Consider the following 14545-nt stretch of genomic DNA (forward strand, 5'->3'; position numbering starts at 1 on the left):
CTTGGCATTGGAGGCAGAAACTGTTATGTTTAGGTTGATTTATATTCAGGAAGTGTATTTGGCAGCAGAGAAACAGAATCCGATTTGCTTCTAATACCTTTCACCTTTTCTTATGTCTTAGAGTACCAGCCAGCTGATTATAAGATGCATTGCAAACATAGGAAATAAAAAAGGATTGAAAAATAAAGGGAAGAGGTCTGGGATTTGAATGAGAGACGGTGAGCCAAGGGAAGGAGTGAGAAAGGAATTAAAGATATGTAACCTAACAAGCTGATGCAGTTTTTGGGGGCCCAGCATCTTAGCTATGGAGAAAAGTATTTTAAGTCTGCTAGAGAAAGAATTAAGATGACAGGAATGACAGAAGTCAGCATGAACCCCAGTAACTGGTTGTCACTGGAAAGGTAACAAAAGAACAAGAAACTAGAGCTGCACCCAATTGACTTTTTTTTGCATAGCTTATGTAAGTTAAACTTTCTTTGGGGTTTTGGGGTTCAAATTCTGATGTTTAAAGATAAGCTGGAGAAATAATTCCTGCTAATGAATGAGAGATTTGGCTTTGTGTCATTCTTTCCATTTTCCAAGTTAAAATTCTATGAGAGAGAGAGAGACCCATTTCAAGGGCTAGTCTAGCTACATCATTACTTGTGTTAAAATATGCTGACATGTTGCTGAGTTATGATTATGAAAACAATTACTAGTATCATTTTCCTGTACTAGATGATGGGTTTAGTGTTCCCAAGCCAATTAAAAACTTGCTGGAGTTAGTACTATGCTGTATGGCTAGTTAAGGTCTCTCCCAAGAAAGCCATTAATGTATCTGAGAGAACAGTTTGGGGTCAAAGCTGAGAGCAGAGAAGTCCTGGCTCATTTGATGGAACTGTTCAGTTACTTGGGTGGCTAAAAACCACAGTGTTCTGGTGGTTTGGGGTTTCTTTTTGCTTTTCATGATATCTAAGTAGTCTTTGGCTATTGGTATTATCTTTCTTGGAGTTCTAACAGTATGTTCTGTGGCATGTTCTAGAAATGGTCTTTTAGAATTATGAACTTAACATTTTTAATTTCAAAGACCAAGTTAGTAGTCTTATCATTTGGGTGTTTTTTTTTTTACCCCCTACATAAAATAAAGACGTTGCTCTGAGTTGTCACCATCTAAGGAACACCTTAGATTATACGCTTTTTAAAGGCAAATGGAGTTCTGACACTTGAGTCATGATCTAAACAGGGCTATGATTCTTTTGAATAATGATGTTTTGCCTATAGTGCTTTAATTCAGTTACTGCTTTGAGTACCTACAGTTTAGAGCAGAAAATTGTTTGCATCAAGTGATAGTATTACAAGGGATAAAAAGGGATCTCTCTCTTTCCGCAAACGCTACCTGCGGTAATTATGAAGGAAATAGTGGCAGATAATGACAAAGGTAATTTTATTGAAAATAAGCTGCATAGTTTGGTATAGTATCATACCTTTTGCTTTCCTGAGGCTGTGGGTAAACACTTGACCATAGTATGAGTCACAGAAGCTAGGACAGAATGGTTTTATAGTTTTTTTTTTCTTTACTAACTATATTTGTTAACCCAAAACATGCAGGTTTTCATCTTAATTCACCATCTCTCCTTATCTTCTTGTATTAACGTAACAAAACTTACACGCTAAACCAAATTTTCAGGTTGGTATAGTCTCATGCTTTTACACTTTCAGTTCTCTCCCATTAAACTTAAAAAGTAACGTGCCTATTCTCTAGTACAAATACAGACAAGGGGAGCAAAACTAAGACTGTTTAGCTGTCTTCAAAAGAGTATTTTACCATTTTCCATAGAGTATTTTGTGAGCATGCAGAATTCCAATATTTGTACTTGTTGGATAAAGTATATTTTTGTCGCTACAGATTGTAACTAGTAATCCCTCCTGCTTTCACACAACTTCAAATTTATCTGTTAAAAAAAACCCAACACAGCAAAAGAAAAACCCACACAGGAAAGGGCTAGTTACAACTGAAAGTTCAGATGCTATGTACTTTTAAATAGATACAAGCTACTTTGGTTCAGACCTCATCTTTAGCATTTCTGCTAAATGGTGACCAAGGAATCTTAGAGCAATTAAGAAGTGAAAACAAGTTAAAACAAACTAACTCTCATACCCAGATTACATCTTCTGCTTTACCAGCAAATGGTGAGAGCTTGTGGATTGTTTTTTATCTCTAGGGTAAAAGTTTAGCACCCTCACTAGCTTCCTGCCAAAATCTTCCTTTATTAGGAAATAATGAAATAATGTTTTCTTAGTGTTTCTGGACTAGTACAGAGTATAGCTGTCAGACCGAACAATAAATAATTTGGTTCTGTTTAGACTTTTGGCTAAAGGATGGATCTGAAACTTAGTACACGTAACAGCCAATCTCTGTCTTCAGCATACTTTTGTTATTGCGATTATTTTTACTGCTTTTCCATGTGTCTTAGAATACAATGTGTAGCCTGAGTGTGGGAAAACCACTTTGTTTTACTCTCTGCACACAGGGAAAAAGCAGTTTCCCTAATCAGGGTAAGTAAAGTTACTTGAGCAGCTATTTAGTCTTTCTTTGCCAAATAGCATCACCCTTGTGTTTAAAAACAAGTTCACAGTGTGCAGGGCTTATGTTAGGGATGATGTTTCTTTAGTCACTGAAAGAAAGATTCCCTCTTCCCAAGCTCCATGTTGCTTATGTGAGCAGCTTCAGCAGGTACTTCCTCCACTGCCGTCTTATACTTAGGGCAAGCTAATAAGGGGACTTGGCGCTAAACAGCTCCCTGGCAAATGACTATAAACTCTGTAAATAATGACAGAAACTAAAGCTGGACATTTGCTAATGATAGCTGGAGTAGCATTAGCAAAGCTTAAGGGTTATACCTGTTGAATATTTTAGTTAAACTGCTTCAGAGCTCCCTCTTTTTTTAATTGCTCAAGAGTTTAGGGAAGCCAGAAATGCATGACAACTTTTTATTTTTGTATCAAGTGCAACATTGCAAGTAACAGATAAAACTCAGTTTACTAGTCCCATAGTATACAGAACTGAAAAATGCATTCTGCCATGCTGTAGGCACTGTGCGTAAGAACCTGGTCAAAACTTCAGTGCAATTGTGACTGGAAGAGCAAAGCAGTGCTATTACTGTTACATCTGTATGTATCCCAGTGTCATTAATATATTTATGGTAAAGCAGAATGGCTACCACTCTAGTGTATGAGCAATCCCATGAATTAGATTTTACATCTAAAACAGCAAGCAAAGGAATCAATGCTAATCACCTTAATGAGGTGAGGTAACAAACCCAGTTTCAAGGAATATGTTGAGCCAATTGATCACAACAGAAGAAAATTTAAGCTGAAAATACCTGGTTTTATCTAGTAGGGAGAATTGGAAATTGGGCAGTTATAGGTGGCCCAAGGAATTCTGCTTCCTAGCTTTTGCTCAGTCTTCGTCTGTAGCACTGCAGAGGCCTTCAGCCAAGAAGTTTTTCAACAAGCTACTAGCAAGTGTAACTGACCACCATCTATACCTTTCTAGCTGTTAGTTCTGGAACAAGTCCTTGCATCACCACTGTTTGAGACAGGCATTTCTACTGAAGGTAGGTATCAAGTTTCTTCTTGATGTTGTCAAAAGAATCCACTCCCATATAGTCAGCTTGGCCCTGTTCCCACCGTTCCTTGCGTTCTTCTGAAGATACAGTTGGTAATACTGGTGATGGTGCTGATATTGATATGTGGGACACCGCCTCTGTAACCTCTGCCTAAAAGGAAAGGCAGAGTGAAAATACAGAAATACTTTGCATAGCTACAGTGAGCAACAGGCCATAGAATGGGACAACAAAGTAGATGGTCTCATGCGCAGCAGCAAGCATAGCCAATGTGCAGGGATTGTGCAGCTTTCCTAGCAAAATAACAAAGCAGTGTTACAAAAGTTAGCAGGGAAGGAAAAAAAAAAAGAGAAAAGTTTAAGTTCTTCATACCTCTCTACAGAAGCCACAAGAGAAAGCCAGAGTATAGACCAAGCCCGATAGCTGCAAATAGTTCGTTAGAAAGATGTAAGATTAACAAGAGAAAGCACATCTTAAGAGATCAGTTAACTTTGGTCTCAGAAAGGTTGAGAACTTAAACAGGCCCGTGCACTAATTTAAGACTATAACGTCTGCAGTCAGATGCAAGCTACTAAACTCTGTGAATGAGAACTAGAGTTAGAAGCATTGCTTTGGCTTTGATGTGTATTGGGATTCATCACTGCCAGTCTACGTAAGTACTCATTCTTTAGTTATCCTACGCTTACCTAGATTTGTTTCATCATGCAAGATCTGTATGTATATAATGCATGCTGAACTGGGTTCTTCTGCTTGAGAACCTTAGGAGCTGCAACACATTAATATATACAGAGAAGGGCCCTAACTCTTAAAGAAGCTACGACAGTATAATTTCTGGTGCACCATTAGCTACTTACATAGTTTGTTTTAGGCAAGCAGACAGCTACATTCAAGCTACAGCATGCTTCTCTTCTGTAGTATTATTTATGCCAAGCTTAAAAGAACAAAACCAAAAAACCCTGCATCCCACAAACTAAACCACACCCATGCTTTCAGTTGGACAGAGGGAAGGGAAATCAGTGGAACGGTAAAGAACCTGTCATCCATAACTTAGTTTCTACAAGAATATTAAAGCACATACCATGTTTACACCTGTATTAATGTCTTTAACAATTCCATGCTGTTCTAGTAATGGTAAAACATTAGCTGCATAGGTATCCCACCACATGTTGAGGAATTCTGGGTGAACTATTTTAGAGTCATCCATGTTGCCTTTTATGCTTTTTGTTCTGGAGTCATATGTATAGTTCCATGGCTTTGTGCTTCCCAGGAAATGCACCACTTTAGTATTTGCACCAAACCTGTTGGACAGAAAAAGTTAGAACCCACAGTTTGTGCAGGTGTCTAGAAAACAAGAGTTTTAACTGGCAGACATAAATTTTTTTTTTTTAACCTGCAGTTTCTGTAGGTGTCCAGAAGACAGAAATATGTATATATTTAGGAGGCTAAACACTAAATGATCAAACTGTCAATGCCTACTGGGACTGAAAGCATCGCTATACAACAAAAAATGCAAATGGAATTCTACATTACACTAGTCAGAATACAGCCAAAACCTAATGGTCTGGGCTATTTAAGTACTTACAGCCAACTCAAGTCTTTAGGTAGAGTGATGTCCATAGCTCAGGAGAGAGCAGTCTCAAGCAGCCGTTGCAATCGGAACTGGTTTTAAAAGTGAAAAAGATTCTACTCCAAAGTCAGTGATCCAGATAGTTAGGCATTACAAGCATTATGTAGAGAAGGGTCAGTGTTAAGAGTTACCCTTTCAGTTTACAGTCCTATAGAAAAGGATCATTGGAAGGTCCTGCTGCAGTAAGATTGTGGCCCTGCAAAATAACAACTCTGTATAACCTAGGCATTTCAGAGGAGTTCTGATCTTGGTGCAGTAGGGTCACGCCAGACAACCAATGCATTATTTTCTAAATAACCTTAGTTTAGCCAGGGGTGGGTTTTGTGGTGGTAGTGGGTTTCTTTTTAGAAGTACTTTAACTCCATTTTCAATACAGACTACTCACTTTGTCCGAAATTGTACCAGTATTTTTTTTGCATTAAGAGTGTAAATGAGATGCACGCCTTTTAAAGCAAAGACCTTAACACTAAAAGAGACAGCATTCATTCCATTGTTCTATGGTTCCAGAACTAGAGTTCAGCTTGAGTCAGTTTTGTGAACAAGCAATAGCAGTCTCTCTAGTGACTGTCTCTCCTAGTTCAGTTTGCATCACGTTAGGATTTCTTCTCAACAAAATAGGACTAAAATGAGTAATAATGCCAAACTAGTTTGTGTAACATTTTTGTTAAGCACACCCTGGTCATTTTGACCAGGACTCAGACTTTTAAGAAGTTTTACATATGGAGACTATGCAAGTGTTTTTCAACAACTTCAGACAAGGCAGTATGGGGGGGGGCGGGCGGTGGTGGTGGTGTGTGTGCATGTACTATTGCGAGATCCTTGACTGTATTTCAATATTGATGTTCAATGTTTTGAACACAACTGATGTTATTGCAAAAGTAAAACCTAAGCATGTATGAAACAAGGTCAAATATTTGTACTAATTGCAAGAAAAAATATCTGTCTTCAAGAGGTCAGTTCCTGGGCTTTAACTTTAAACTCATGTGTCAAGATTGGGCATAAGAGGACTATCTTAGTTTTAGTAACCGTCACAGCACTACTTAACATCCTGAGTTTTCTTCATCATAGGCTACTGCCGTTATGAAGAAACTTGTCATTGTTTAAAAATCAAGGCTATTTAAGCTAGAGAATGTCTAAGAAGTGTTACATTACACTTCCTGCAAATAAGGTAGAATATTCTTAGTATTCTGTCCACTTAAGACCTGTACAACAGTTGACAGATGCCAAGCTTCTATGACGTTTTAAGTATCTGCTTTCTAGATCTGCAATACTTTCTTTTGACATTTAAGCTCAACTGTTAGGAAGCTTTATGTCCACACTGGCCTCAGTAACTAATCTGTCTTTCCCCATCTCCCAGAAAAGTCCTTCATCAATGTTTTGAAGTTAGAGAGCATTTGTCATGAATTGGCATTTTCCTTTGGAAAAAGGATTACCGAGACTGCTGTGAAATCTAGTCTCGCTGTACAAAGCTGCAAAAAACTTAGCTATTGATGTCAGTAGGTTTACATTTCACTTTATTCCAACTGCTGATTATCAGGAGTGTAGCTGCTGATCTAACCAAAGGAAATTGTTCCACTTATTGAGCAGGCCATTCTGCTTAAAAGGGCTGCACTTCCAGCATTCTACTTTTGAAGGTCTGCCGAATTCAGTTAGGCAATTGATTCAGCCAGTCAAGTGGAATTTTTGTCAGGAGTCCCCAGATCAAATTAGTCTTTTGTGGCAACAAGGTCATTCGTAAATTTAAGGTCACGTGACCAACCACCAGCCAGCCATGGAAAGAGCCATACTTCACAGTAGATGTGAGCTTATCAAATGCTACCCAACTACTTAGTCACTCTTAGACTGGCATATATTTCTTTAAATAAGTGTTCCATTTTTAGCATGACAGGATTTCGAGTGGAATTCTGATCACAAGACATAGCTTGATCTTCAGCCAGCAGCAGTCCGGCTTGTGCTGGCTGCTGCTTTAGACGCTGGTAACCTGATGTCATTCGGAGATCAGATTGCTTTTATGCAATTGGTACTTTCCCTTCCCCACCCCCTCAACTTTTACAGCTCTTAATGAATAAGAGCTTCTGCATAACATTTCGGTTTCCTCCTGTGCTTATTACACTTTGAGTGACCCTGCCACTGCCCTACAGTTCACTCGCGTGCCAAATCTAGTACTGCTAGCTAGGGAGGGTACAGTTGTTTTCCTTACACGGGAAACATGCAATGATATGGTGGCTGGCTGGCTGTAGTTTTTGCTCCCTCTTGCTATTACTTAATGAACTACCTGGTATCTGGAAAGATTGTTGGGAGAGAATCCTGGCTTTATACAAGTCTCTGTTCACCATGTTTATTTGAATGGTATAGGTTGATTAGATGAACTGTAACTACTGGTTGTTAAATACCCTAAGTAATTTGAGTGAGCAAAGGGCAAGTTATCTAGGTGGGAACAATACCACTAGTGACATGCTGAAGTTCAGCTCAAGCTGATTCAAGAGCTACTGCCTTTGGTTAGAGCTGTACTAGACAGTATCCCATATTGGAGTGGTGGGAAAAAAAAAAAAAAGGAAAAAGTTCTTCCTTTTGCAAGTGTCCTGACAAATGTGCTTACTCTAAATCAACTTCAGTGTTACACCAGGAATGAGTGGTTTAAGCTACAGATACAGCTTTCTCTATGCATTTATCATGAGATGATTCATTTAACTAGTATTAATTCAACTTTTTTTTTTTTAGAGGAAACTATTAGACCTTCTTTTAGTGACAATAATGGTCTCGCTTTAGAAAAACTGTAAGTTTACATCACGCCTGTTCTTTCTGTTACAAGAAATTAGTTTATATAAGCTCTGAAAGTTGTCTTATAATTTTGAACTTACGCTTTAAATGCTGGAAGGTAGGAATATACAGAAGTGCTGCTCAAATTATAAATAAATGGTAGATGTTTGCTCATGTCTGTTGTTGCCCAGCTGCTGAAGAAGGTGTTTAACAACCCCTGATCTGCACCTGAAAGAGAAAGCAGTAATAGGCTACAAGCATCAGATAACTGTTTCAGGATCTTTTTCAGTCACTTCACTAATTAAGAGTTGGTAATGCAGTTGCCGTGTCCAGTAGATGTTTGGCACAGAGCACTGGAGTTCTGTTTGTGAACAACCCTGTAAACCTTGCAGCCTTTGAAAATAAAAAACATGCAGAGAATGAAAAAGGTAGTACATGTGGGGTTACTTCTTCTAAAAGATAGCAAGCTGCTCACAAACCCTGCCATTCAGTTTCTTTTACAGCTCAACTTCAAGCTGTATAAGGCAGCAAAAAACAGGACTTGACAATTGAGTCCTGTTGAGCTTCAGGAAAGGTGTAGCTTGGAAGATCAAGTGCCAACAATTAGTTTTATTACTTATGCTTACAGATGCATGACCAACATCCCAATGCCAGAGTTAGGATATCGGTGGTCTGTTAGAGCTGCAGCCCTACATGCATCTGCCTACACTGTGATATGATAAGGAAAGCACATTGGGTCTTGGCGACAACTCTAGTAAAACTTCATCAAATACCTTAACAGGCAATAGGCATTCCTAGTTCTGTACTAAAAAGCTGCTGGCTAACTCCTAAGTGTGGATAACAACTTAGGTTACAGCCTGCTGTGTTGGGAGGGGTCACCTCTTAGTTTACAAGTAGAGGTTGTAATGAGGTCAAATGGGTCTGAAGTTGTTTGGTATGTCAGTAGTAGAGTAGCTAAAAAAAAATACCTCTGGCCCAAAGCACACTAGTTGATAAGCAGCTACTGAGAAGTAAAAACTAATTATTTATATCCATTCATTCTTTATTGCAGTGAATATACTTAGCCTTTAAGTGCTAATAGTTCCTCTTACGAAGGTGATTGAAAGGAGTCTCTCAACTTTCATTTGCTGTCAGCCCTTCACCTGTAACTGCATTCACAGGTAGCATTGCTAAAGAGTCAGTAAATTGATAGCTTAGAAAAGAGACAATGTTTTATTTTAATCTTTAATTTTCTAAAGCACTCAGTCTCTGCTGACTGAGGAAAGGCTTTTTGTTGGTCTATGATTAGATTTAGGGCAGTACTAATGTTTAAACCCTCCCTGATGTTTGAGCAGAATTTTCTTTTTGCAACGGAAGTATCTAGGCATTGGGCATAAACTTGGATGTACGGACAGTACACTGACAAATATAAATTCCAAGTATCCTGTTACAGCTGTCGGCTTACATGCAGATTGCAGAGTGAGAAATTGCCTAGAGACTCAGTCCAGCAATTTCAAACCTCTGACTTGCCTCTCAACCCATAAAGGAAAGAAAGAATTTTTGAAGAAGTTGTGCCCATCACAAGAGAAAAGAGTCAAACAAACTAGACAAATCCCCTGGTCTTTACCCAGATATGTTTCCTTTTAACTTCTAACTTAATGCTGTGTTAAGAATGCACATGTTAACAGTAAGATCATCTAAAAGATAAGAAAGTCTGATATGCCGCCTTAGAACAGACAGCTCATCACTGAAGGGGCAGCAACAATGTATTTAACTTATTCTACAGAACTTTCTCTCACTCAGAGTGTTTTACATATGCAGCTTTTTTTCAGATTGCATGCATTTGTGCCAAAGCAGCATTTAGCTGCTGTAGCTCAGACTTCCAACAGTAGTCTTGTTGTATAAACTGGACCTTAGACATAAGGCAAAAGAATCCAGCAGGTTACATTAGCTACGTATCTACAGATACAGTCTTGCTGCATTATATCTTTATATGTAAAAGCAACCATTTTAAATCCCAGGCTAAAGATCCAGAGGATCAAAGCAATAGCAATGTTCTTAAGGCATCAGTACTACCAGATTTCTTCTAAAACCAAACTTTTTTTTTCCCCTCCACTACTTCTAGATGGTATCTAGAATTATTGCATGACATATTCCTCTTTTTCTAGAAAGGTGAAGTTCAAATAGACAAAGTAGTTGTCTATATAAGTAGACTCTTATCTCCATCACTCTACTATTTCTGGACAACAGCATTACATAGGAGGCATGTGTCTGCTGTTATAAACATGAAATACTCTGGGAAGTCTTTCATTCCCTAGTTACAACAACTGCAGATGGAATGCTGAGAGCTAGAGTTCATTTATGCATGGCTTGGTAGCTTGCTGAGATTGCATCCCTGTGTCCTGTTAAGGGCAGTGACCCTTCACAGGTGTTTCTCTTATAAAAGGTTTCCTAGGAACTTTCATTACTGTCTGGATCAATTTAAGTTTAAACCCCCTTTCTCCCCACCAAATTCACAAGTTCAGCAGCAGCTTATGCAGGTAGCATAAGATTCTGTGGTCTCATTACTCAGATCAGTGCTACCATTTAATAAAAACTGAATAAATTTTAAAGCTGAAGTACAAATTACAGTTCTAGAAATTTGGTACCTAAACCATTAACCCACCATTTTTGCTGTTAAACAATTGCTTGATGTTTAAGACATAAAGGAAATTTCACCATTGTGTGGCTTTAGCTTTCAAGTCAGAAAGTATCTTGTGGAAGCAGTTCTGTTCTTCAAAGGACAGGGGCCTTAGACTTTGAAGGTGGGGTCTGCTATCAGTCAAACACAAAGCTCAGAGGAGACAACCACCAGGTCTTGGGCGTTCCTGGCACTACTCAGTCAGTTTGCACAAAGGTGTTGGCTGGTTTGGCTTTTGTTTGTTTGTTTTTAAATGCAACAATTCAGTACCATGTTACAGCTTTTGCTATGGCAGTGATCAATTTACACCCAACATTTGAGAGCACTCCCAGAGCTACCAACTGCTACCTTGTCAGTAGCAAGGTACAGACAGACCAGCTGTAGCATCCAGCTGCAACTAATGTTCATTAGGAGGCCACACAATAGGACTCCACACAGCTAACAGGGATTATTCTGCAGACAGGGAGTGACATCTAGAAGTTTTACTTTTTACAAGGTACTGAAAGGTAAGTCAGCAGGCTGGCTAATTACCTTCTATTAAGAGTTCCATTTTACAGCCTTATTTATGTAGTTTTCTGTAGCTTTTTCAGTTAGATTTTGTTTTGTACCCCAGTAGTTACATAACGAAATTTAATGACATGAGCCAGTGATATTCAGAAGCCTTTAACTGTAGCAGTCTTCAAGCAACGTGTGCATCTACTGCAATGGTAATAGATTTAGGAGACTTACAGGACAGCAGAACTTGGCTTCTCAAGCTTAAATATGGCACAGTGGCCGATACCAAGTGATGTATAGTGGGAAGCAGCCAAGGCTACATGCACTTGATATTGGGAAAGAGAGAGTCACCACCCTATAACGACAGGAAGCTACCACACAGCATATGAAGAGATAGTTGCATCTTCAAATACTTGTTTCTCTGCACTCGAGTTGATCAGTACTATTTTTTTCCACTTGAGTTAGCATAGAACATTCAAGCCTTGAGTGTTAGGAATGCATGAAGCGTAGTACTGCAGTTTCATTTGCTAGTGTGTGCACTGTGCTTGGTACATCTTACGATTTCTTGTTACAGGATTCTACATTGCTAATGCTTACAGCTGCTAGTTTGGAGGCCAAACTCTTTTTATTTCATGAAGTCTGAAAAAAGTATTTTTACTACATATTGTAATGATAGCCTCTACTGTGAGAAGGATCTAATTTTTGTGTAGTTACATTGAGTTCAGAATTCTATCATACAGAGTTTCCATGACACGTATGTAGTTACTGATCCATCCTAACTGCTATTACCATTTTGATCTAACTTATATTGAAATACAAATTAATACATACCATCAAAGCTGCCTTTCTCTGTGGCAAACTGTAACAGCTGATTGTATGTTTCAATGGAAGGTCGGTAAACAAAAACTCCAGAATTAAAACAGTCAGGCCAGCCTGGATCTGGTGCTGCAGACAGCTCTTCTCTCTCAAAAAGCTCATCGATATTTGACAAAACCTAGTTGTAAACGGGGTAAAAAAATTGTTTTCTGGTTTTTACATTAGGAACTGGGGTATCATGTTTTAATGGATTTTGACATCTACCTTAAGACATGGAAGTTCTCATATCGATGCTCTTATCTTATGGAAAAATATTTTATAGAGACAGCACCCACAGACTATGTTACAATTAATTTAGATTAAAAAGGCTCATACATTTTTAGAGTTACTAGTCCAAATAGCAAGACCACCTCTACTATCCCTCCTCTTAAAAAAAAGAAAACCTACCCCCCCCAAACCAACAAAACCAGAAACAACCCACAGAAGAAAACATTCAAACCCCCCCCACGCCAGGTCATTAAGAGGTACCATGAGACATCACCACTTACCATTGTGTCTGCGTCCATGAAAACACATTTTGAAAACTGCGTCAGTTCCCAGCAGTGAAGCTTTGTTAGTGTGACACCCAGCTCAGGTCTTTTCATTAATGCCAAGTGTGCTGAATCCCCACTATCCAAGACATTTACCAATATGACTTCATCAAAGACTTTTTCCAGCACTTTCCTGGGGAAAGAGCCAATTGCCAAGATTTAGTTCTATTGTTATTCCAGCACCAGACCACACAACAGATTCCATAAAGAGAAGTGGAATAACAGGGAACTTGGCAGTATTTCTTACACCATCAGTAAGAGTTGACTGCATGTGTTGGAATGCACAAGGACACCTGTCTCCCTCAAGGTTTCTAGTTTGTAATGGACATTGTAAGTTTGGAGGGTTTTTTTCTTCCACAAACGGGGCTTTAGTTGGTGTTGCTACCAAGTCCAGTACGTCGTGGCTATGTATTACAAATTTTCCACACAGCTTTTTTTCAGCCAGACTCTGATTTTTGGCAAGTTAACAGTGTACTTTGAGCAGGCAATTAAGAAATGGGAAGCTGTTAGAGTAGCTTGAGCAGGACAGTAGCTGAATCCTAAACAGCTGAAACAGAAGTTATGCAATAGTAATGACAACACTGTTCTGGATTTGTGACTGTTAGGGACATGTGTAGACCCAGTTGCTAAAACTTTCTTTATCCCACAAAGTTCTAAAGACTCACTTAATCATGGCTGTGGGTACAACAGTGTTTTGACCCAGCACCATGTTCACCTAGGGGTGACACTTTCAGACAGTATAGTGAAATTTTGTGGCAGATATGCAACCTTTGCTTCACCATCAGTAAAGCATTACCATTAGTTCAAGAGAGGTCAAGGAGTTCATGCTGCTTAAAATATGAAGCATCTGTAAAGTCTTGCTGTTCTACAGTGTATCTTGAATGCTCAGCAATTATCAGTACAGTTTAAGCCACAGCTTGTAAATGAATTTTAGGACTCTGTCTTGCAAGGCTGTCTTTATACTGACAGTTTGGTATGGACAGTTGCTTCTGAACTTAAGGCATACCACCTTGTCAGTGGATACAGAGTGAGAAATGCAAGTTCCAGTTACACCACTACGTAGGCAGGTATAGCTGGCCTAAGGGCATAGTAGGAGCTGGCTTGCACTAGCGCATAAGCACGTTCATGATTCATCTTAAAAAAGCACACTCACCTAACAGGCTAGAATGCATGTTCCTATATCTAACATCTTTATATTGACACGGCCATTTAGCTGCCAAGAGACTCCAGGGAGAGTCACTCCATTTACTATTGAGCCTATTATTGAGCCCACTATTACTTCTCTACTGTCTCTATAAATTGAGAGATCTTTTCAGAAGAACTTCCCCATGTAGAGAGTCTTGAGCTATCATCTGTAGCTCATGTAGCTATTAAGTTAATTGGGTTTTTTTATTCTCCTCTTACATGTAGAAAGAGCACTCAGTCCGCTCCATACTGAGACTGACTATTCTAGAGAGGCTGTAGGAAGCAGTTAACTTGTTGTACTGTGGTGACCTCATTAGATGCCTCTGTTGATCTGCTGATTTGACGTACTTGGTGCTACTTTAGTTCTGCTCGTTTTCTTCTCTCATGATAAAATTTGATTTGAAGTGTCTGCTAGATTTCAAGAGAGCTTGTGTTACATTATCTCAATCCGGAATGCTTCTGCAAGACAAATAAATTCCAATCCCTTACTCCCACCTCCACATACATACACACAGCACTAATGAATGCACAGGCAATATTGTATGGTTGGACAGTTCTAAGCAGGACTATGAAAGAGCAAAGATCCAGTTCAAATATCAGTATCAAGTCACAGTTTAATGTTCTAACTACACAGTAGTTGTTAACTCATCATATGGAAGAAAAAAGGCAGCTTCATGTTTGAAGAACTTACAGAATTCCAGATAGTCTAAGTTGAATTCTGCTAAGCTTAGCTGTTAAGCTTCCAGAGTTTTAGAAGGTTATTATTAAGGAATTTAACTTCCATTTTTCAACCTTCACATCAGCAGGG

The 14545-nt window shown here is 38.8% G+C and overlaps 1 protein-coding gene across 1 annotated transcript in view; it reads right to left on the reverse strand.

Annotated features, from left to right (window-relative positions):
* Positions 1-2956: 2956 nt before the first annotated feature.
* Positions 2957-14545, reverse strand: part of GYG1 (glycogenin 1) — a 14235-nt gene continuing 2646 nt past the window's right edge. Inside the window, exons 3-7 of the mRNA XM_010296812.1 lie at positions 12511-12685; positions 11978-12140; positions 8094-8220; positions 4684-4903; positions 2957-3758 (exon numbers count right to left, since the gene is read on the reverse strand). Coding sequence (XP_010295114.1) covers positions 3588-3758; positions 4684-4903; positions 8094-8220; positions 11978-12140; positions 12511-12685 — 856 coding nt within the window. The 3' untranslated portion in view covers positions 2957-3587. The remainder of the gene's footprint in view (positions 3759-4683; positions 4904-8093; positions 8221-11977; positions 12141-12510; positions 12686-14545) is intronic.

The sequence above is a fragment of the Phaethon lepturus genome, unplaced genomic scaffold (assembly GCF_000687285.1).
Source record: "Phaethon lepturus isolate BGI_N335 unplaced genomic scaffold, ASM68728v1 scaffold19411, whole genome shotgun sequence".
NCBI classification, from domain to species: Eukaryota; Metazoa; Chordata; class Aves; order Phaethontiformes; family Phaethontidae; genus Phaethon; species Phaethon lepturus.